This window comes from Peromyscus leucopus, chromosome 17 (genome assembly GCF_004664715.2).
Source record: "Peromyscus leucopus breed LL Stock chromosome 17, UCI_PerLeu_2.1, whole genome shotgun sequence".
In the NCBI taxonomy this organism is placed as follows: domain Eukaryota; kingdom Metazoa; phylum Chordata; class Mammalia; order Rodentia; family Cricetidae; genus Peromyscus; species Peromyscus leucopus.
This window is the reverse complement of record NC_051077.1, coordinates 54,162,132-54,185,774: the sequence shown is the minus strand read 5'-3', so window position 1 is coordinate 54,185,774 and position 23,643 is coordinate 54,162,132. Positions and strand designations below refer to the sequence as shown.

Genomic DNA, 23,643 nt, shown 5'->3' with positions numbered 1-23,643 from the left:
TGGAGAACTCTGCTTGGTCTACCTCCAGCATCCAGGGTCCAGGAACTAAGAGAAGCCAGCGCATCCAGATCTCAGGTCTTAAGGGCTCCTCTCTTGGCCCCGCCTTGTAGGCATGACAGTTACCAAAGCCTCAAGGGGGGTTGGAACTTCCAGATCAAAGCTGGAATGGCTACCCACTACATCTCCCCCTTTTGTCTAAATAAGAAGGTTCTAACCTAATACAAGACTATATACGAGGAATGGTTATCAAATATTGCCCAGGAGTAATGAGGGATAATGACCTAGATAAGATGGACCTACAATCAATGTGAACAATATCAAGCAAGAAACACATACTAAAATCCAGAGAAGTATAGAGCATAGGTAAATGGCATGTTACAAAGATCATTCCAAAAGGTGTCCTATCCTAAAGAACCTGAATTAATACTTAATATGTTCTATCTAAGATTATATATATATATGTATGTGTATACACACACACACACACACACACACACACACACACACACACACACTAAGTTGTAACTATAACTGCTAGTCTTCAATCCCATCAAAGACCTGAGAAGGAATATAATCCTAATTATAATCCTAATCCTATAATTCATAATCCTAAAGTCCTAATCCTAAATTCTCTTTGTGTCCCTATAAGATACAGTGCTGTCCTCTAGCAGGAAGTAGTAAGAGAAGCTGTGCCCAAATTCCCAAATATACCAAGCTGGCTTTGGAGATGGAATTAGCTCACTTCTTCTCTAAACCCAAGCATATTCCTAAAATAAAAGGTTAAGAGATTCTTTTGTCTCATATCAGAAGAGCCCTCTGGTGTGGGACAGAAAAAAAAAACATTATTTTTATTTAAAATAGGTTGATTATAAATGCGATCTCTGGGGCTGGAGAGATGGCTCGGAGGTTAAGAGCACCAACTGGTCTTCCAGAGGTCCTGAGTTCAATTCCCAGCAAGCACATGGTGGCTCACAACCATCTGTAATGAGATCTGGCGCCCTCTTCTGTGTACATATTAAATAAATAAATCTTTAAAAAAAAAAGTAGGTTCATTAATCTAACCTTTCATTCTATCATATCTATATCCTATATATCTATATCATATCCCCTTTTCTTCTTTAGAAAGAGACCACATTTTTTAAAGATTTATTTATTTATTTATTTATTTATTTATTTATTATGTATATACAGTATTCTGTTTTGTATGTATCCCTGCAGGCCAGAAGAGGGAACCAAATATCATTACAGATGGTTGTGAGCCACCATGTGCTTGCTGGGAATTGAACTCAGGACCTCTGGAAGACCAGTCGGTGCTCTTAACCTCCGAGCCATCTCTCCAGCCCTAATGAACCTACTTTTAAAGAGCAACAACTTGTTTGAAATGTTTTACATTGGCATAGATTTTAGTTCATTCATACAAATTTAAAGTTAATTTTGTTATACTGTATTTATATTTCTACTCTTGTTTAAGGTATTATGTTTGTACAGCTCTTTTAAAATTTTAATGGATAATTAAAAATAGATTAGTCATCTATGATAATCATACTTGTAGTCATGTTAAATTTTCTAGATATACATAGATATATTTCAGATAGATAGGTAATCTTCAAACACTTCAAAGACCTACAGAATATAACATTTAAAATGTTTTTAAAAATTTAGACTTTCTGGACAGTGAGACATGTCTGCTCCTGGCAGCACCAGGTTTTCTTTAGAGAGGAGGATGAGCATCGAAGACACTCTATATGGAGTTTATCTTCACCTTGGCAAAAATAGCCATTTGGGCAAGAAACTGTTCTTGCCTGGACTGCTTGATTGACTGGACATGCAGGACCCATAGGAAGGTGACCACTGAACTTTGCTTGGCAAAATGGTCCTTCAGGTTCCTGCTTCACAGAGGAAACTACCAGACATTCTACAGGACACAGAGAGAAATGACTGAGAGACTCTAGCCCTGTGGGCTGAATACAGATGCCTCAACTTTACAAAGGAACATTAGGTGACTGTCCAGGCTGTCAGCTGTCTCTGTCTACCCTGCAAGACTCCCGAAAGTTGCGTGCATCCTTCTCCCATTTCTCAGATAATAGTATATACTTCTGAGATCTTTAAATTTCCTCAGTTATGATAAAAGATAAGTTAGATATAAAACCTTAGACTCACAAATATAAGATAGATATCTTCTTTAATATTGTAACTGTAATTCTTGCTTGATTTGTTTTGTTATCTGTAATTTTACTATGTTAAAGTTAAAACCTTCCTTTAAAAAAAAAAAAGAGCCGGGCGGTGGTGGTGCACGCCTTTAATCCCAGCACTCGGGAGGCAGAGGCAGGTGGATCTCTGTGAGTTCAAGGCCAGCCTAGGCTACCAAGTGAGTTCCAGGAAAGGCACAAAGCTACACAGAGAAACCCTGCCTCGAAAAACAAAAAAAACAAACAAAAAAAGAAAGAAAGAAAAAAGAAAAAAGAAAGAAAGAAAAAGGGGAAGTGCTGTGGATGACTGTTTGATAAATAAAACACTGATTGGCCAGTAGCCAGGCAGGAAGTATAGGCGGGACTAGCAGAGAGGAGAAAGGAAGGGAGAGGAAGGCAGAAAGTGAAGACATCAGCTGCCGTCCAGGGAGCATCATATAGAGGCAACAGGTAAAGCCACAGAACACGTGGCAACATATAGATTAACAGAAATGGGCTTAGTATAAGAGTAAGAGCTAGACAATGGTAGGCCTGAGCTAATGGTCAGCAGTTTAAATAATATAGGCATCTGTGTGTTTATTTTATAAGTGGGCTCTGGGACTGGCAGGGTTTGGCAAGAGATGGAGAGTGTAGTGGGTTGGTTCCAATTCAATTATAAGCCAAGCTGGCTTTGGAGATGGAATTGGCTCACTCCTTCTCTAAACCAAAGCATATTGCTAAAAGAAAAGGTTGAGAGATTCTTCAGTCCCATATCAGAAGAGCCCTCTGGTGTGGGACAGAAGGAAACCAATTAAAAGGGACCATTGTCTTCTAAATTCTAATTCTCTCCATGCTTACTCTTGATTTCTCAGAATCCTTTCTTACATGCTATGTCCTCTTTAAATCCAAACCTTCCATTTTGATAACAAATAAGTTTTTCCAATAGCAATCTCAGAAGTCTCCAGAAGGAAGATGGGGCCCCAACAACAACAACTCTACCCAACCCAGAATGATGCCATGGTAATCATCATCATACTACACTTCTTGCCAGAATTTCAGACAATCTTACCCATTACTCTAAAACTTGCTGCAGAACCTACTGTTAGTCTAACTGAGATTTAACTATCTGAGCTTTCTCACAGTACCCAACAGAGATAACATCAACCCCTAAACAGCAGGAAGCAATTCTAAGAAAATGACGTCCCTTCTCCCTAAGGTTTCATAATTCTCAGGGTTATGGATGATGGTTATAGGGTTGGGGGTGGAAGAACATATTAGACTCAGTATTCTAAAAAAAAGGAGGGGGAGAAGAAATGGAATGGATAGGTATAAGATATTATGGTAGATTATTGTATCTACTAGTAAACAAATTTAGTAAAATATCAGCCTTAGATAATTTGCACTGTAATTTGCACTGTTATGGATTATTATATGTTGATACAAATGTAAACTATTTTTATATTCCTGTTTAAGATAATTTGTATATTGATGCAAATACATAACTATGTTATAATGTACATATATTTGAAATTGTTATAATCTGCTCTTATTTGAAATATTTGTACATTGATACAAATGTAAATTTATATCTGTTATACATTATGTATGTTCCTACTTCTGTTTAGGATATTTTTGGTATATTGATATATATTTAGGATTATTGTCATATTGCATATCGCACTATATATTCCTACCTCTGTTATAAATATCTTGTGTATTGCCACAATTCTGAAGTCATCGTTCCTTACCATACATTTGCTTATAGACTGTTTACCTTGTTTACATGAAGCCTTAGTCCTTAGGTTATTTCGGTAGATAAGACTTACAGATTTATAGTCACCTATGCTTGTCATCTCTATAGTTATGTTAGTTAGGTTCTCCAGACTTACAGAAACATAAGTCAGATGGACAGGTAATCTTCAAACACTTCATAGACCTAGAGAATATGGCATTTAAATAACTTAGAATTCTGTTGACATGAGACACAATTGCTCCTGGCAGCACCAATTATATCCTGAGAGAATGTTGGGCTTCTAGACATTTCCATTTGGAAGTTTGTCTTCTTGGCACAAAATGGCCTACTGGGCAAAGAACTGCCCTTGCCTCAACTGCTGACAGTAAGAATGCAATGCTGTCCTTTCTGGACAAGGGGGACACAAGGAAAGCGACCACTGTACTCTGCCAAGACGGGGTAAGATGGTCTTTCAGAATTGCTGCTTCTGAAAATTGTCTGTCAGATACTCTAGGCCTGTAGCCAATTTGAATGCACCAACAATGCTGAGAAACATTAGGTGACTGTCCTGGCTGCCAGCTGTCTCTGTCTACTCTTGCAAGATTCCCGAAAGTTGCTTGCATCCATCTACCATTTCTCAGGTCTTTGATGGGATTGAAGACTAGCAGTTATAGTTACAACTTTGTGTGTGTGTGTGTGTGTGTGTGTGTGTGTGTGTGTGTGTGTGTGTGTGTGTGTATCTTAGATGGAACACATTAAATATTAGATTCAGGTTCTTTAGGATAGGACACCTTTTGGAATGATCTTTATAACATGCCATTTACCTATGCTCTATACTTCTCTGGACTTTAGTATGTGTTTCTTGCTTGATATTGTTTGCATTGGTTGTAGTTCCATCTTATCTAGGTCATTATCCCTCATTACTCCTGGACAATATTTGATAACCATTCCTTTGTATATAGTCTTGTATTAGTTTAAAACCTTCTTATTTAGACAAAAAGGGGGAGATGTAGTGGGTAGCCATTCCAGCTTTGGTCTGGAAGTTCCAACCCCCGTTGAGGCTTCAGTAACTGTCACGCCTACAAGGCAGGGCCAAGGGAGGTGCCGAGAGACCCGAGATCTGGATGGGCCAGCGCTCTCTCTGTTCCTGGACCCTGGACAGTGGAGGTTGACTGAGCAAAGCTCCAGAGAACACCACTACATGCATACCCGGAATCCTAACTTAACACTTTCCCTGGACTATTTTGATGTTAAAACATGTATAATTTACAGGCTAACTCAATTCAGTGCTGATGTCCATAACCCAGTGTCTTTCAGCAGCTGTTGTCTCTGTTTCATTAGCATTAGTGAAGCATTATGCAGTCTATCCCTAGGGGTCCTCACATCTGCCTTCTGTTTAACTGCATCTCCTTTAGAGTGCAATGAGATCTTTCAACAATTGCTTGTCCTGTAAGATTATATGGTATCTCTGCAATGTGTTTATTATGTTGTAATGTGCAAAAATTGATTCATTTTACTGGAAACACTAGCTGGGGCATAATCAGCTTTCATTTGTATCAGTATGCCCATCACAGCCATTGTCTCAATAAATGTGTAATTATAGAATCTGCATTTTCAGAACTTAAGTAGAAGCCCATTGAAATCCAGAGTATGTATCAATGGTATGATGAATATGTTTTAATATTCCAAATTCTGCTAAATGAAATACATCCATTTGCTAAATTTCATTTTTTTTTTTGTGTGTGTGTAACTTTAGGATTAGTTCCTGAAGGTAAAGGAACTTGATTATACCGGGAACAACCATGACATTTTTTTTAATAATTTCCTTAGCTTCTTGCCAAGTAATAGAAAGTTTTTTCTTTATGCCCCTACTATTTATTTATTTATTTGAAGCATAAATATTTATTTATAACAAAGGAGTTTGTGCACAGTGTTGAAAATCTACAAATTCTTATTAAATTCCCATTTGCATTTCATCTTTTTATTTTATTTTTAGTTTTTTTGTTTTTTCGAGACAGGGTTTCTCTGTGTAGTTTTGGTGTCTGTCCTGGATCTCACTCTGTAGCCCATGCTGGCCTTGAACTCATAGAGATCCGCCTGCTCTGCCTCCCGAGTGCTGGGATTAAAGGCATGCACCACCACGTGCATTTCACCTTTTTAAACAAATATTTATAATCATTATTTTATGCAGATATAGATAAGTAAATACAACATCGAGTTCAGTGATCCTTCAGCATTTTCCACTTAAATGTTTTTTTTTTAATATAAAAACATGTTATAATTTCAAAGTCTAGAGTTATTTGAAGCTGGAAAATATTTATTCTGTAGATAATAGTAAAAATGATAACACTTCCCAATAAGCCTCTTTAAGCCACATATTAGCTGAATTATACATATAAATATTGATTAGATTCTGGGATACAGAAGAAACCTATATTCTTTTTTTTCATTTTCATTTATTTATTTATTTTTCTATTATCAGCTTGATACAGTACAAATTCTTACCCTAATAGTGAAATGTTTCACTGAAGCATGCCCAGTGATTGAGTAAATCCAAAACTTATTATAAGCCACAGTCATCCTAGGGTCCCCCTGTTAGGTAGTCTCCCTGGAGCTGTGAGTTGCAGTCTGATTGTTCTTTGCTTTACATCTAGTATCCACTTATGAGTGAAGTACATACCATGTTTGTCTTTCTGGGTTTGGGTTACCTCACTCAGGATGATATTTTCTAGTTCCATCTAAAATCCTTAGGTTGGATTTTTCCTTCTAGTGCTTTCTGTAGGGCTGGATTTGTGGATAGGTTTTTTATCATGGGATATTTTGTTTATCATGGAATATTTTGTTTACTCCATCTATGGTGATTGAGAGTTTTTCTGGGTATAACAGTCTGGGTTGGCATCCATGGTCTCTTAGTATCTGTATAACATTACCAGAACCTTCTAGCTTTCATAGTCTCCATTGAGAAGTCTGCTGTTATTCTGATGGGTTTGCCTTTATATGTTACTTGGCCTTTTTCTTTTGCAGCTCTTAATATTTTTCTTTTTCTTTCTTTCTTTCTTTCTTTCTTTCTTTCTTTCTTTCTTTCTTTCTTTCTTTCTTTCTTTCTTTTCTTCTTCTTCTTCTTCTTCTTCTTCTTCTTCTTCTTCTTCTTCTTCTTCTTCTTCTTTTTTTTTTTTTTTTTGGTTTTTCAAGACAGGGTTTCTCTGTAGCTTTGGAGCCTGTCCTGGACTAGCTCTGTAGCTCAGGCTGGCCTCAAACTCACAGAGATCCACCTGTCTCTGCCTCCTGAGTGCTGGGATTACAGACATGCGCCATCACCGCCCGGCTTTAATATTTTTCTTTATTCTGTATGTTTAGTGGTTTGATTATTATTTGACGAAGGGACTTTTTCTTTGGATCCAGTCTATTCGGTGTTCTGTAAGCTTCTTGTATCTTCATAGGTATTTCTTTCTTTAGGTTAGGAAAGTTTTCTTCTATGATTTTGTTGAATATATTTTCTGTGCCTTTGAGTTGGTATTCTTCTCCTTCTATCCCTATTATTGTTAGGTTTGGTCTTTTCATGGTGTCCCAGATTTTCTGGACGTTTTGTGTTACGACTTTTTTGTCTTTAGTGTTTTCTTTGACTGATGAATCTATTTTCTCTATTGTGTCTTCAACATCAGAGATTCTCTGTTCCATCTCTTGCATTCAGTTTGTTATGCTTGCATCTGTAGTTCCTGTTCATTTAGTCAGATTTTCTATTTCCAACATTCCCTGAGTTTGTGTCTTCTTTATTTCCTCAGTTTCAATTTTTAAATCTTGAATTGTTTCCTTCATCTGTTTAATTGCCTTTTGGGGGGCTTTCTTTGATTTCTTCCATTTTTTCCCATTTCTTTAAGAGAATTTTTCATTTTTTCAATTTTCCTCTTTAAGGAAATTTTTTATTTCCTCTTTAAGGGCCTCTATCATCTTCCTAAAGTCATTTTTAGGATTGATTTCTTCTGTTTCTTCTGTCTTGGTATGTTCAGGTCTTGCAGGTGTAGAATCACTAGGTTCTGATGATGTCATATAGGTCTTTATGTTGTTGCCTGTATTTTTGCACTGGCATCTACTCATCTCTTCCTCTGCTCAGTGTAGGCGGTGTCTGTGTCTGAGGGTGCCTCTCTTGTTCTAATTGTTAGTCTTGGTCCACTGGGAGTTCTTGGTCAAATCGATGCTGATGGGCTCTGTGTCTCCAGGAGCAGCTTAGTCCAATTGGTGTTAGTGGGTTCTGTCTCAGGGAGCAGCTGTTCCTAATCAGTGTGGGGTGGGCTTATCACTCTGGTGGTTGTTGGTGTCACATGGGATGGTTTTTTTGGTGAGGGGGCAGGGAAAGAGGCCACTGTCTGGTCCCTGGTGCTCCATTGGCTGAGGGAGAGAGGCACATAATGTGCCCCTCGAGCCTAGGGGCTAGAGACCTGGTCTGCTGGTCCAGAGATGGGGCCTTACCTGTTCCTGGTTGGTGTAGGGTGGGCTTGTGACTCTGGTGACCTGGTTCGGTGGCTGGACAGCTCCTTCTCTTGCGTTCTTGGGTCAAGCTCTGCTCGCTCTCCAACTCCTCAGCTGATCTTGTTTCCTCAGACTGCAGGCTTCTGAGACCTCTCTTGAGTGGGTCTCCCTGAACAGGTTGATCAGTAGGGCAATATCACTAATGCCTTCAAGCAGTTGGTCCTTGCATGATCAGCTGGGCCCCAGGCCAGCTTCGGGCAGAATGCTGGGGTCTGGTTGCGTCCCACACAATGGCTCCTTCCCCAAGTGCAAAAAGTGATAGGGTAGGGCCCTAGGACTCAGTGGAAGGAAGCATGTGTTGCAGTCTCAGGTGATGTTGGTCCACAATGCTCAGTACCAGGAGGCAGAGCTAGCAGCATACAGGCAGGAAGTAGAAGTCAGAGCAGAATGTTAAACAGAAGAACCTCACCACGCCTCAGCTTCCAAAGTCAAGCCCCTACTATTAACATGGTGTTTCCTGTGAAATTCTGAGGCTTCCAACATATTTCCTATCAATAGTTGATCAGTCTCTTCATTTCTTTTTGCTAAAGGCCAAGCAACCCATTATGAGATCAAATATGCGTAGTATAAAGTGGACAATTCCCTTCTCAGATTGCCTGTTATTGTTGTACAAATAAAAGTTAATTCTGAATTATCAGGAATAAGTTCAGCAATTTCTATACGCATACAACCCTTTCTGCATATCGAGAATCAGTAGTTATATTAAGAGATTCATTGAAGTCTAATAAAACCATCAGAATGGCATACAACTCCGATTTCTGAACCAAATCATATGGTCTTTGAACAACCTTACTGATATGTCCTGCTTTATAACCAGCCATTCCTAATTTGTTTGCATCAGTATAAAATGCAGGAGCCCCAGAAATGGGTGCTCTCTTCACTCTGCTGGGAAGGACCCACTGGGTTCTTTTTTAATTTGAAGTTGCTTTCTTTTCAGATAATTGTTGTTAATTTCTCTGCCAATTGTCATTAGTCACCCACAACTGCACAATTTCAGTGTTGGTATAGGACACTACAATCTCAGCTGGATCCATTCCTGAGAACTGACGAAGTCTTATTCTTCCTTTTATGATTACTTCAGAAATCTTTTCTGTATAGGTTTTTAACTTTTTACTCTGTGAGCTAAAAATATCCATTCTAAAATATTATCCTCCCTGAGCATAGTGAGTCCAGCAGGGGAATGATTGGAAGGTACAATTGCTAAAATGCATTTAGTTGTGAGATCTAATCAATCCACATGGGCATTTTGTAGCTTTGTTCTACTTGAGATAATTCCCTTTTGGCCTCAGCTGTTAATCATCTTAGACTGTTTAAATCTGAGTCATCTTGCAAAACTTGAAACAAATTACTTAATTCTTGAGTAGACAATCTAATGGTAGGCTGTAACCAGTTAATATCACCCAATAAGTTTTGAAAATCATTAAGAGTTTTTAACTGATCGAGCTGGGCGGTGGTGGCGCACGCCTTTAATCCCAGCACTCGGGAGACAGAGCCAGGCGGATCTCTGTGAGTTCGAGGCCAGCCTGGGCTACCAAGTGAGTTCCAGAAAAGGCGCAAAGCTACACAGAGAAACCCTGTCTCGAAAAACCAAAAAAACAAACAAACAAACAAACAAACAAACAAAAAAAAAAGAGTTTCTAACTGATCTCTCCCAATCTGTACTTTTTGTGGCTAAATTCTCTGTTTACTTAATTTATAACCTAAATAACTAAGAGAATCGCCTCTTTGTATTTTTCAGAAGAAATTTGTAATCCCAAACAGAGTAAAATTTTCTGTACCACATTAAACATTTTTTCCTAAGGTATCTGTATCAAAAGCAGCCAATAAAATATTACCTATATAATGATAAATAACAGACTGAGGAAATTGTTTACATATCACTTCCAGTGGTTGATTTACAAAATATTGACACAATGTTGGCCTATTTAACAAACCCTGAGGGAGGACATTTCAATAATATCTCCTTACTGGTTCAGTGTTATTAAAAGTAGGCACTGGAAAAGCAAATTTTTCTCTGTCTTGTCTCGTAAAGGAATAGTAAAGAAGCAAACTTGTAGATCAACAACGATAATAGGTCAATCTTTAGAAAATAAAGCAGGTACTGGAATTTTCCTGGACAATTCTTGTTTGTTTGTTTGTTTGTTTATTTGTTTTCTTTGAGACAGGGTTTCTCTGTGTAGTTTTGGTGCCTGTCCTGGATCTCCCTCCGTAGCCCAGGCTGGCCTCGAACTCACAGAGACCCGCCTGCCTCTGCCTCTCGAGCGCTGGGATTAAAGGCCTGTGCCATCGCCACCTGGCGACAATGTTTTTCAATATCTTTTTCAGAAACATACCCCATTTGTAACATCATTTTACGAGCTGTTTCTGAAGTTGAAGGAATATTAATTTGAGCTCCTCATTGTTGTAATAAATCTCTCCCATAAATTCATGGCTGTGTCAGCTACATAAGGCTTTAACCTCCCTATCTGTCTTATACATTCAATCCATTCTGCGCTCTGTTTTACCTGAGATAAGGTCCAGTGCCTACAGATTGAGTGGAGACTTCTTGTCATGGTCAATTGAGATTTGAAGATTTTGTTTTGTTTTGTTTTTCTTTTTCTTTTTTTGGTTTTTTGAAACAGGGTTTCTCTGTGTAGCTTTGCACCTTTCCTGGATCTCACTCTGTAGACCAAGCTGGCCTGGAACGCACAGAGATCCGCCTGCCTCGGCTTCCCGAGTGCTGGGATTAAAGGCGTGCGCTACCACCGCCTGGCTGAGATTTGGAGATTTTTGAAAATGTATGGATACATTAGCGTTAGTGTCTAGTAGGCCTGAAATTTCAATGCCATTTACTTGTGATTTTAGTTTTGGCCTCTTATCATTAATAATAGTTTGTCATCTGGGTGGTGGTGGTGCACGCCTTTAATCCCAGCACTTGGGAGGCAGAACCAGCCGGATCCCTGTGAGTTCGAGGCCAGCCTGGGCTACAGAGTGAGATCCAGGACAGGCGCCAAAACTACACAGAGAAACCTGTCTCAAAAAACAAACAAACAAAAAGCATTAAAAACAATCTCTATAGGATTTTAATAGGTAACTTCAGGCAAAACTATGGAGTATTTTTTAAAAATCTTAAAAAGAAGATTTTTCTTTATAGATCTCAAGTAACATGTTAATGCAATTTGCTAATTATTAACAGTGTGGATCAAACAATTTTCCTGTATTTTATTTGGTGAAAAAATAATTTTTGTAAGCATTCTGATAATACCCTTGTCTGTTTATCATTACTGAAAATGTAGATCTGATCTTTAAGTTGCTTCCTAGAAATTATTAGTTAAATTCTATAAAAATGTAACACCTGAAACAGAGCAGGTTGTTAACTTATTCGATAATGTGGTTACTAAGGTAAAAGTTCAAAAAAAAAATCTGTTACTGATAAAAAGCACCTATTTCTGGGGCCCTTACATTCCATACTGATGCAAGTAACTTAGGAACCGTGGTTATAAAACAGGAAACATAAGTAGAGTACTTCAAAGTCCATATGCTTCAGTTCAAAAACCAAGAATTTTATGCCACTTCCAGTGAGGGGCTGGGAGCGTGGTCAGGGTGGAGCCCCGCCTAGTGTTATAAAGGTGAAGAAGGAAGGCTTTGGTTTGAAACTCTGGTTCTCTGACCTTCCCATCCTGTTCTGCTGAGAGGGATCTGGGTTTCCGTGGTCTGTCTTGTAAATTGTTGCTCATCTCTGAGAATCTCGTTTGTTCTGCCCCATCCCCTGCCTCTGGAAAGTGGCATTCCAGCAGGTGCCATCAGGCGTGGCCGTTCTACCTTCTCGCGTGTGCATGCAGACTGGTGGCTGGTCCCTGTTCCGACCTCTGCAGGCGCTACGTGGCAGGTTACCACCAGCGTCCCATGCCTGGGGTCACTGCCACCACCCCAGCATGTGGTTTATCTGTCCTTGCCTCCCTGCCCATCTGATAAGCGCTGAGAACTTGGCACCTCCTGGTGGCTTGAATTTGCTTTCCTTGTGGTACAGGAAGGCAGGGCACCTTTAACAACACAAGAGGCCTTTTTCTCAGGCCTGGTTTCCCTCACCCGGCCTCCCAGAGCCGGGGGAGACGGCACTTATCTCACCAGGGTGAGTCCCAGTAGCAGGGCAGGACCTGGGTGGGGTGTCATTACCTGTTTATGATGTCGTGTTCATTTGCACCTCAGTGATTCCAAAACCTCACCTCTGCAGTGGAGTGGACATCGGGCAGTCGGCTGCCGTTTGAGTCCCTGGCACTGATTTCAGGTGCCACGGGAGGTGTTTTCAATTGCTTGGCACTGATGTGACCCAAGGAAATGATGCAGAGGCACTTAGCCCGGCCCCCTGGGCAGCCTCAGCCTCACCTCGTGTATTTCCAGAACATCACGTCCAAAAACAAAACAAAACAACAACAAAAACCCCACCCCTCCCCAGCCCGGCAGCGCGTGCTCTCTGCTCCTTGTCTGGATTTCCCTGCCCGTGAATTTCTCCCGAGCCACACACAGCTGGGACGTTTGTGATGGCTGCTGCCGTCCATTCCATCTTCGTGGTTGACTAATACCCCAGCACCTGGGCAGACCACAGCGTGTGAGTAGGGGCGCTGGGACCTCCGGATGCAAGGGACCCCTGGTTTTGAGTTCTGTGGGTATTGCCACTCGGGGAGGGATTGGTGTGCCATGTGACACTCAGTTCTGTATCTCCGTCCACTCTGCACCGGTCCAGGGAGCCAGCCTCAGGAGGACTCCGATTCCAGTTTCAGGGCTTACTTCCTCTCAGCAGTCTACTCGGACCCCAAACTCAAGAGGTAGGACCTACAGGGTTTAGGGGTAACTCCGGAAATGGGGGACAGGTGATGTGATCCTGGTATTTAAGAGTCAAAGGGGCACCCGGGAGGCAGAGGCAGGCGGATCTCTGTGAGTTCAAGGCCAGCCTGGTCTACAGAGTGAGTTCCAGGACAGCCAGGGCTACACAGAGAAACCCTGTCTCGGAAAACCAAACCAAACCAAACCAAACAAACAACAACAAAAAAGTCAGAGGGCAGAGGGCAGAGGGCAGAGGGCCCACCAACAGGTTTTAAAGTTCTGGAATTTAAGTCTCTGGGTTCTCTTTCCTCCCAGCGGAATGTTTCTTCATGCAGCGGGGACTGAGCTGAGAGGGCTGAGCTGAGGGGGGCTAAGCTGAGGGGGCTGAGCTGAGGGGGGCTGAGCTGAGGGGGCTGAGCTGAGGGGGCTGCAGCGGGGACTGAGCTGAGGGGCTGAGCTGAGGGGGGCTGCAGCGGGGCTGAGCTGGGGAGGGGGCTGCAGCGTGGGCTGAGTTGAGGGGGGCTGACTGAGGGGGGCTGCAGCGGGGGCTGACTGAGGGGGGCTGCAGCGGGGGCTGACTGAGGGGGCTGCAGCGGGGGCTGACTGAGGGGGGCTGCAGCGGGGGCTGACTGAGGGGGCTGCAGCGGGGCTGACTGAGGGGGCTGCAGCGGGGGCTGACTGAGGGGGCTGCAGCGGGGGCTGCAGCCCGGACTGCAAGACAAACGTGGCTTTCACAGCTCAGCCCTGGGGAGCCCCAGCTCCCTCTCAGTGCGGTGGGAGGAGGGTAGACGAGGCTCTAAGTGAGGGAGGGGAGGGAGGAGCTGACCCTGCCGGGGATGGGGCAGGACCGGAGGGAGCAGAGGTCAGGGTGGGGTGGAGGTGTCCGCTGGAAGTAGGGGTGAGGTCAAGGTGAATAGGCATGGCCAGGAAAGGGGGAGGTAGGGGTCGAGATGTGGCCCCTTGAGCGGTGAAATCTGGAGGGAGGGCGTGGCCTAGAAGGATGAGTGGGGCCAAAGATCAGGGGGGAGGAAAGGCGAGGAAGGATGGAGAGGGGCGGGTCAAGGAGGCAGAGTGGGGAGGCGGAACGGCGTGAGGGGGACTTTCTCCTTGGCCACTGGGAAGTTCGCCCGGCCGGCCGGAGGAAGGAGCCCGCAGGGAGGGCGGGAAGGAGGCGGAAGAAGGCAAGAAGCCAAGAACCGGGCGGGACGGTCATCCAGGTGGAAACCGTTCTTCCTCCCGGGCTGTCCCGAGCTGGCGCCCGCGGTGAGTGCCGGGGTCCGGGGTCCGGGGTCCGGGGTCCGGGGGTTGGGGTCCGGGGCGGCCCTGGGGCCTGGACTCCCTGTGCGTCCTCCACCGCGGGGCCCTGGCTGCAGCGGCCCAGGGGCCCCGGGTCTCGGCCACATTCCAGGGTCAGGAGCCCGCACTTCTCGCCAGATCGTGTCCGCATAGCCCAGTGGCTCTGACCCTGACTCGGTTTCCCCTGTTTGTGTCTGTGATGTTTCCAGACACTCGGAATCTGTCTCACGCTGACACGGGCAGCTCGGAGAAGTTAGTTCTCCAGCCCTCAGTTTCCCTATTGGCATGAGGCTGCGGTGAAGGTGAATGGCGAGGCGGGGTGGCCACCCAGTGCGTGGTCGTCCATCACCGTAGCTAAATTAGGAGTTTGTGCCGCTAGCCCAGGTTCTGACGCTTTGGGGTAATTTACCTTCTTTTTTCCCTCCCTTTTCTGGGACGGGCTTTGAAGGTTCTACTTTCCTCCCTCGGCCTCCCTCGGCCTCCCTCGGGCTGGGCCTGCACCCCCGGTTTATGCACCCCCACTTCTGCACCCCCGGTTTATGCACCCCCAGTTTCACTTCCTCACCTTGGCCTGTCATTGTCGGGAGAGGAAGGTGTGGCAGCGAGGGACACTAACTGGTCCATCTGGCTTCAGTGTTTGCGCAGCCTGGCCCAGCTCTCCTCCTTCAGCCGTGAGGCTTTCCTCCCTGGCTCAGGGGACTTCTCTGCGACCCCAGAGGTCCGCAGCCCTCTCCTGGGCGTCCAGCTCCGCTTCCCCTTCCCGCGGGAAAATGACTTGGGTCCCAGGGCTGACCGACCCCCTGCCTAGACCCCCAGGCCTCAGAGTGGGGTGGAGCAGGGGTGGATGTGTTTGCTTTAATCTTGATTACTCGGGTCATTTGTCTGTGACATTTATATCCGAGAAAATTAAAGTGAGTATTATAATCCTGACGTAAAAGGCACGGAAGAGGTTAATTGGATGGATGGGACCGGCCTGGAGGGGTGGGGACTCGAGGTGACCCCAGAGGCCAGGCCAGCACAGCCCTGCTGAGTGGGAGGGGCGAGGATCCGGGCCTCACCTCCGCAGCATCAGTTTCCCCGTCTGGGCTAATGGTCTGGAAACCTGGCTCCTTCCTTCCCGGTTCCAGGAGAGGGGAAGGGCCCCCTTCCGTGAATCACGCGGGTGGCTCACGCCCGGAAGCCAGGATGCACAGGCGTGGCCAGAGCAGCCTGGTCACCATGAAGACCTGGGGCGAGGCTTCCCATAGCTTTATCTTTATAGGAATTCTCTTTTTGTACATAAAAGTAAGTCCCGGCTCCTTGTAAAGAGAAACTTGCCATCATTAAGGGAAGGCAAACTGGAACAATCCAGAGCGGAACCACCTGGGGCCAGGGCTGGTGTACAGCTTGTCCTGCCCAGCCTGGCCCTGGGTGGCCCGGGAATGTGTGTGTCTGTGACCTGCTTGCCATCTGGGAACTGAGGCTGACCTGTGGACCCAGGTGGGCCCTTCCAGCAGCCACTAACCTCGTCTACACCCTGCAGTCTGGGAGAATGTCCCAGAGCGTCCTGAGAGTGTCCCCAGAGGTCCAGACACCCTCCTAAAGCCTCTCCCTGCTCCCCTGCAGCTCCCACAGCCTCACAGGCACCTGGAGGAGACCAGGCAGGAGCCAGGGGCTCATGAATATTCATGACTTAATAGCCCAGCACATCATTAAGACACTGAATCACACATAGTAATGACACCACCTCATGAGTATTCAACAAGTCTTTAATATTAAGATGCACTCATGAATATTCACAATCCCTGTACAGCACGGATCCTTACTACCTTGTTTGGGTCATTATAGTGTGGGCTGTTTAGTAATCAGGTCATTGGGTTTGTCCTGCGCATGCTCAGTAGTAGGGCGTTGATTTTTAAGCACGGTGCTTTTATTAGCCAGTGCCTCGTGAGTATTCAGTGTCCTTGGTATCCAATGGCACATTAATATGCACTGAATAATTAATATCTGGTGACTCATTAATATGCAGCGTCTCATTAACAAGCAGCATTTTCTTTGTGTTCACTGGAGCTTGTCAATCTTCAGTAGCTCTTTCACGCTGGTGGTCATTTGTAGTGAGTCTCGTTAATGTTCACTGAGTCCTTGGTGTCAGGGAAGTTCCCAGGCGGTGAGTGCCCGAGGTCTGCGAACTGTGCGCGATTCCCAGACGGTTTATCTCTTTAATTTTTGCACCTGTTTCTGGCGCAGCGGCTTTGAGTTGCTGGGCCTCAGGGACAGCAGAGACCAGGAGTGCAGCATTCGACTCACAGCTGCAGGCCTGGTGCCCACTGTGGCCGCCGCCGTCCAGGAACACTCAAACGTTCAGGAATTTGTCTCCAGCACACAGCCGCAGCAGCTTCTTATGGTTTTGGGTTTTGTTTTTGTTTTGTTTGTTTCCTGTTTTTAAAGATTTGTTTATTTATCGTGTACACCGTGTTCTGTCTGCATGTGTGCTTGCATGTCAGAAGAGGGCACCAGATCTCATTACAGATGGCTGTGAGCCACCATGTGGTTGCTGGGAATTGAACTCAGGACCTCTGGAAGAACAGTCAGTGCTCTACAGCCCTGTTTCTTGGTTTCTTGAAACAGGGTTTCTCTGTGTAGCCCAGGTTGTCCTAGAACTTGCTCTGTAGACCAGACTGGTACCTAACTCACAGAGATCCGCCTGCCTCTGCCTCTGAGTGCTGGGATTAAAGGCGTGTGCCACCAATGCAGTGGGGGAGGAACAGTGAGCCCTGTGCCTAACAGGTGCTACTCAGGTGCTCCACCCCTGACCACGCCCCCAGCCCCTCACTGGGGGATTCTAGGCGGGGCTCCACCCCTGACCACGCCCCCAGCCCCTCACTGGAGATTCTAGGCGGGGCTCCACCCCTGACCACGCCCCCAGCCCCTCACTGGGGATTCTAGGTAGGGGTTCCACCCTGAGCCACGCCCCCAGCCCCTCACTGGGGATTCTAGGCGGGGCTCCACCCTGACCACGCCCCCAGCCCCTCACTGGGGATTCTAGGCGGGCTCCACCCTGACCACGCCCCCAGCCCCTCACTGGGGATTCTAGGCAGGGGCTCCACCCTGACCATGCCCCCAGCCCCTCACTGGGGGACTCTAGGCAGGGCTCCACCCCTGAGCCACGCCCCCAGCCCCTCACTGGGGATTCTAGGCGGGGCTCCACCCCTGACCACGCCCCCAGCCCCTCACTGGGGATTCTAGGCGGGGGCTCCACCCCTGACCACGCCCCCAGCCCCTCACTGGGGATTCTAGGCGGGGCTCCACCCCTGACCACGCCCCCAGCCCTCACTGCGGATCCTGGGCTGTCATTCTCCCCAGCCTGCGCGGCTTTTCCCTCCGGTTCTCCCTGGCCCCTCTTCTTCCGCTGACACTTGGTGCTGCTTCTGTTTCCGGGTGGGTGTGGCAGCCGCCGCAGGGAAAGCTTGGTCCTCAGTCCCCGTCCGTGTCTGTGTCCGCCCCCTCCCCCGTTTCTGTTGGGAACAGCACAGGACGCTGCTCCAGGCTCCTGGGGTGGAGGGCCCCTCGAAGCCCGGGGTCCCCACAGTCGCCCCCTTCCTGGGCCCTCCCCGCCACCTTCTGTGACCCCGGGCTCCTGACACCGAGCCCCACCTCAGCCCCTTGCTGGTGGAGGGCAGCAGCACGCATGCGCAGTGCCCGGGTGCCCTCCGGGGTTTGTGTTCCCAGGGTCCTTCAAGCCCTGCGCAGCCGCTTCCCTCTCCTCCACTGAGGGTCGGCATCCTTTTCAGGTCCTCAGACCTGGGGACACCCCCTTTGCCCGCCGAGCCCTCCCCCGGCCCTCAGGCCCGGGAGGCTGGGTCTCCGTGAGTTCAAAGCTAGCCTGGGCTACGCTGTGAGAGCCAACGCAGGTGCGGACTCAGGACCTGCGGGTGACAGGTGCCGGCTTCTGTTCCCAGCGCGCTCACTGCCGAAATCCGTGCGGCCTCACCTCATCCTCCGCCCTCAGCTCAGCGTTCCTGCTATTCCAGCCCTGGCCCCACCTTCCAGCCAGGCCTTCAGCCCCTTAGAGGGCTACACCCCACGCTCAGGCATCAAGCTCACCCCACTTCTCTGCTGCAGTTAGCTCAGCTGCCAGGGCCTCTTAGGGAACCAGTCCTTTCCCTCTGTGGTTCGCCCTGACACCTGAAGGGCCTTTGCTGAGCTCCTGTGCACCCTTCAAAGCCTCAGCCTCAGTGTCCCAGTCCCATTTCCTTGGTTGCCTCCTTCTCTCTCTAGGAGCCTGGCTCTCAGGGTCTTGTCCAGGGTCAAGGTGCCTCAGGCTTCCGGGCACCCACACGCAGAGTTGTTGACAGGATGAAGGAAATTCTTTCTTTTTCCTTCCTTCCTTCGTTTTATTTATTTTGAGGCAGGGGCTCAGTTTGTAGCCCAGGCTGTCCTGGAACTTATTCTGTAGATCAGGCTGGATTCAAACTCACAGAGATCTTCTGCCTCTGCCTCCCGAGTGCTGGGATTAAAGTTGTGGCCGCCATGCTCGCCTGGCATGTTTGAGGTTTTAACAGGAGTTCGGGTGGCTTTGGCAAAATCTGGAGATCTCGGCCCCATTAACAGAGGTCTAGCCTAGGCAGGAGAGGTCTCGCCCCTGACTCTGACTGAAGCTGCTCAAACTTCAGGAAAAGCCTGAGAGCGCCATGTGTATCCGCGAGATGAATGAATGAAGGAGATGAATGAATGGAGGAACTAATGGAGCCATGGGCAGGGTTTGGCTGCTGTGCAGGGCCTGTCCATCAGGAGGAGCTGACGGACCGTGCAGCTGATGTCACAGCTGGGTGTGTGGGTTCCCGCCGGACCAGACCTGTTGAATGGACTCAGAGTCCAGGCTTCGCGCTGCAGGGATCCAGTCTCCAGGACTGAAGCAGCCCCCCTCATCCAGGGCGATTTTATTTTTCTCAGTGTTTACACCTCAGCCAGTCCATTTCCATATGTTCCAAAGAACCCGAAAGAAGCTCCCAACATACAAGGCCAAGTGCAAATCCCCCGATTTCTCAAGTATCCTCGGGTTTCCGGGTTCCCTGAACCAGGTTTTGCATAGGCCTGAATCCTCGGGACTCTGAGACAGGACTCCCTTAGGGCGACCAGAGGAAGAAGGAAAGGTGTCTGCTAATCGAGAGGTGGCCTCGGGCTCGGTGCCGCTGTCTGGAGCAGGGCCAGGTGTAGCCCAGGGGCCGCCACCAGCTAACAAAACCTCTCCTACGCCAAGGGTTCCTGCAAATGGATCACGGGAAGGTCTGGAGGCCGGGCGCCCCGGCACTTTCCCGGGGTCCATCCTGTTTTACTTGGAGGTTCAGAAAGGTCAAACCGCTGTGTCAAGGTCACACAACAGAACCCACGAGGCAGAGCCAGGAGGCCCACGGCCCGGGCACTAGCAGGTGGGCCTGCCTGGGGCCTGCAGTCTCAAGGACACTTGTTGACCACCTCACGTTGTTCCAGGAGCCATCGGGGAGACCCAGGACAGCCTAGCTCAGCGCAGATACCCCAAGACAGACCGAGGTAAGTGTCAAGGTTCAACAGTCTTTCAACAAACGCTTGTTGCTGGAAATGCTTTGTGTGCTGTGACATGGGGTGACTGGGGTGTACCCTGTAAACCTGCAGACACCAAGGTCAGGGCGTGGGGCACACAGCCAGGGTGTGTGGGGCCAGCACCGGACTCCAGGGGTGAAGGCGTGCTTCTGAGTGCCAGGAAGTGTTCAGTGAAGGAGGAAGTCCTTCCCTGAGTCTGACCTAGCACTTGCATGCTGCAGCAACACTGTTGTACTAGAAATCAACACAGACAGCACAGAATCCTCAGTCACCAGGGGAGGGGGCTGCAGGGAGGGTGAGGCTGAGCCAAGCAAGGTCTGGAGGGAGAGCCAGGCCTGGTGACACCATCACCCCAGTGCTGTTGATGGTTTTTACTCTCTGGGCTCCTTTGGGGGCCCCGCCACCCAGCTTCCAAATGAATCCCACATGGAGGCTCGTTCTGGGTTATAAACGCTCGGCCTTGACTTGTTGCTAGCCAGCTTTCCCTTAACTTTCAAGTGTCTCGTCTTTGCCTCCGGGCTTTCACCTTTCTCTTTTCCTGTAAACCTTTCTTTGTTTCTTACCCCGGGGCTGGCTGTGTAGCTGGGTGGCTGGTGTCCTCCTCCTCCCCTCTCTCCCTCTCTCTTCCTTTCCTCCCAGATTTCTCCTTCTCTCCATTCTCTCTGCCTGCCAGTCCCACCTCTCCTTCCTCCTGCCTTGCTGTTGGCCGTTCAGCTCTTTATTAGACCATCAGGTGTTTTTTTGTTTTTTTGTTTTTTTGTTTTTTTTTTGGTTTTCCGAGACAGGGTTTCTCTGTGTATCTTTGCGCCTTTCCTGGAACTCACTCTGTAGCCCAGGCTGGCCTCGAACTCACAGAGATCCGCCTGGCTCTGCCTCCCGAGTGCTGGGATTAAAGGTGTGTGCCACCACCGCCTGGCCCCATCAGGTGTTTTACACAGACACAGTATCACAGCTTCACAGAGCTAAACAAATGCAACATAAAAGTTACAAACCTTAAAATAATATTCTACAACATCCCAGACCCTGAGGACAGGAGGATGGGCAGCTCAAGGCCATCCTCAGCTACACAGCAAGTTTGTGGCCAGCCTGGGCTACATGACCCAATGTTAATGGGGAATAAAAGTTTCCTGAAAGCGAGATCATTCAGGCTGGGGTTCTGGCGGATTTATAAGAGTTTACCATAAACATCAAATGCTTTCTGCCTCGGCCTTTCACCCACTTCATGCTGGGCAGGGCCGGGACCCAGAGCAGCCGGACAAGACACAGGCTAAGGTTGCAGTCACAAAGGGACCGGACCGGGAGTCCAGGGGACAGGAGGGCCAATAAAGGAAGCCTGGAAAATGGATCATCCAAGATGGGTTTTGAGGGAGGATTGGAGTTTGCCAAAGGAGACAGCTGGGGATTCAAGGGTCGGTGAGAACCAGGTCTGGGTTCAAGTCCAGCGAGAGTCAATGGGGGGTGGGAGGGACGTGTTGGGGTGCACAGCTCCCGTGACCTCGCCCTAGGGCCCCCGACGCCATGCGGCTGCCCCGGCCGCGCCCGGATGTGAGCCTCGTCCTGGCCATGGCCGCCGTCGCGCTGCTGCTGCTGCTGCTATCTCACATGTCGCCGCCTGGCTGCCCTGCCCCCGAGAGGCCCGCGGAGCCCCCGGAGGTCCCCACGTGGCCCCCGGGGCCCCCGCGCGCGGCCCCCACCCCGTGCCAGGCCAACCTGTCGGTGGCCGCGCACCCGGCCTTGGCGGCGATGCCGGCGCACGTGCGCGACTTCCTGCTCTACCGGCACTGCCGGGACTTCGCGCTGCTGCGGGAGCCGCCGGCCGCCAAGTGCGCGCAGCCCGTCTTCCTGCTGCTGGCCATCAAGTCGTCGCCCGCCAACTACGGGCGCCGGCAGGTGCTGCGCCGCACGTGGGCGCGCGAGCGCCAGGTCCGGGGGGCGACGCTGCGCCTCCTCTTCCTCGTGGGCAGCGACCGGGACCCGCACCAGGCGCGCAAGTTCAACCGGCTGCTGCAGCTGGAGGCGCGCGCGCACGGCGACATCCTGCAGTGGGACTTCCAGGACTCCTTCTTCAACCTCACGCTTAAGCAGGTGGGCGAGGGAGCCGGGGTTCTGCGAGAGCCGGGCAGGGGGCGCGCCGGGGGGACCCCGCCAGCCCGCGCGTCCTCCGCTCCGCCCACAGGTCCTCTTCCTGGAGTGGCAGCGAACCCGCTGCCCCAACGTCAGCTTCGTGCTCAACGGGGACGACGATGTCTTCGCGCACACGGACAACATGGTCACCTACCTGCAGGGCCGCGACCCGGACCGCCACCTCTTCGTGGGTCACCTGATTCAGAACGTGGGTCCCATCCGCTCGCCTGGGAGTAAGTACTTCGTGCCCACGCTGGTGACCGAGGACGAGCACTACCCGCCCTACTGTGGCGGCGGCGGCTTCCTGCTGTCGCGCTTCACGGTGGCCGCGCTGCGCCGCGCCGCGAGGGTCCTCCCAGTCTTCCCCATCGACGACGTGTTCCTGGGCATGTGTCTGCGGCAGCAGGGCCTGGCGCCCGCCTCGCACAACGGGGTGCGCACGGCAGGGGTGCACGCCCCCAGCCCCCGCCTGTCCTCCTTCGACCCCTGCTTCTACCGGGGGCTGCTCCTCGTGCACCGCTTCCTGCCCTTCGAGACCCTGCTGATGTGGGACGCGCTGAGCCAGCCCCAGCTGGACTGCGGCCAGCGCGGCCTGGTCTACTGAGCCGCCCCAAAGCTCTTGGTTCTGCTCACCGCAGGCGCTCGGGGTCCAACCAAGCGCCAGCGGGACTTTGCATGGCTGCTAACAAGCGCCCAGGAGCCCCGTGCCAGGCTCCCTCAGGCCCCCAGGGAGTGGGGCAGCGGAGCGAGGCCGATCTTGACTGGGTCACAGTGGTGTCCCTCAAGGACTCAGGGAACAGAGTAGGGGTAGGAGGGGTCTGTGTCTCACAGACGGGGGTGGCGGGAAATGAAGCCTGTGGAAGGCTGAACCCCGGGCTCGGCCTCTTTTCATTTTATTGATTTAGAATTATTGTTTCGGGCTGGAGAGATGGCTCAGCGGTTAAGAGCACTGGCTGCTCCTCCAGAGGACCCGGGTTCAATTCCCAGCACCCACTTGGCAGCTCACAACTGTCTCTAACTCCAGCTCCAGGGGATCCGACACCTTCACACCAATGCAGATAAAATAAAGTTAAATAAATCGTTAAAAATAATAAGTATTGTTTCATTGGGTATGCCACACCATGGGGGGAGGAAGGTCCCCCCTTCCTCCGTGTAGCTCCTGGGGCTTGAACTCAGATCCGCAGGCTTGGCGGCAAACTGAGCCCTCTGGCCAGTCCCCTTTTAATTTTTTTTCAGCACCATTCACGTTCTAATGGCGTCTGCTCTACTCCGCCCTCTCGTTTACCTTTAATATTTTATTAACTTACAAAATCGAGCGTCCCCAGGCCCCTTGCTCCCCCCCATTCATACCCCGAGTTTTTGTCCCCCCCCCAAAGGTCTCAGTGGACGCGGCCCATGAAGCGTCTCCTCCCAGCCGGGCTCCTACACCCTCCC

The 23,643-nt window shown here is 48.9% G+C and overlaps 2 protein-coding genes across 2 annotated transcripts; one reads left to right on the top strand and one right to left on the bottom strand.

Annotated features, from left to right (window-relative positions):
- Positions 1–13,600: 13,600 nt before the first annotated feature.
- Positions 13,601–14,677, bottom strand: LOC114687950 (vegetative cell wall protein gp1-like). The gene is made up of 3 exons (XM_028862572.1): positions 14,317–14,677; positions 14,079–14,222; positions 13,601–13,941 (listed from the first exon to the last, which is right to left on the bottom strand). Exons 1-3 carry the CDS (start codon positions 14,675–14,677, stop codon positions 13,601–13,603), a joined length of 846 nt encoding a protein of 281 aa, XP_028718405.1.
- On the top strand, positions 14,317–23,167 carry B3gnt3 (UDP-GlcNAc:betaGal beta-1,3-N-acetylglucosaminyltransferase 3). Its single transcript, XM_028862567.2, has 4 exons — positions 14,317–14,493; positions 19,996–20,055; positions 21,591–22,170; positions 22,262–23,167. The coding sequence occupies exons 3-4, from the start codon at positions 21,604–21,606 to the stop codon at positions 22,811–22,813; spliced, it is 1,119 nt and encodes a 372-aa protein (XP_028718400.1). The 5' UTR covers positions 14,317–14,493; positions 19,996–20,055; positions 21,591–21,603; the 3' UTR covers positions 22,814–23,167.
- Positions 23,168–23,643: the final 476 nt, after the last annotated feature.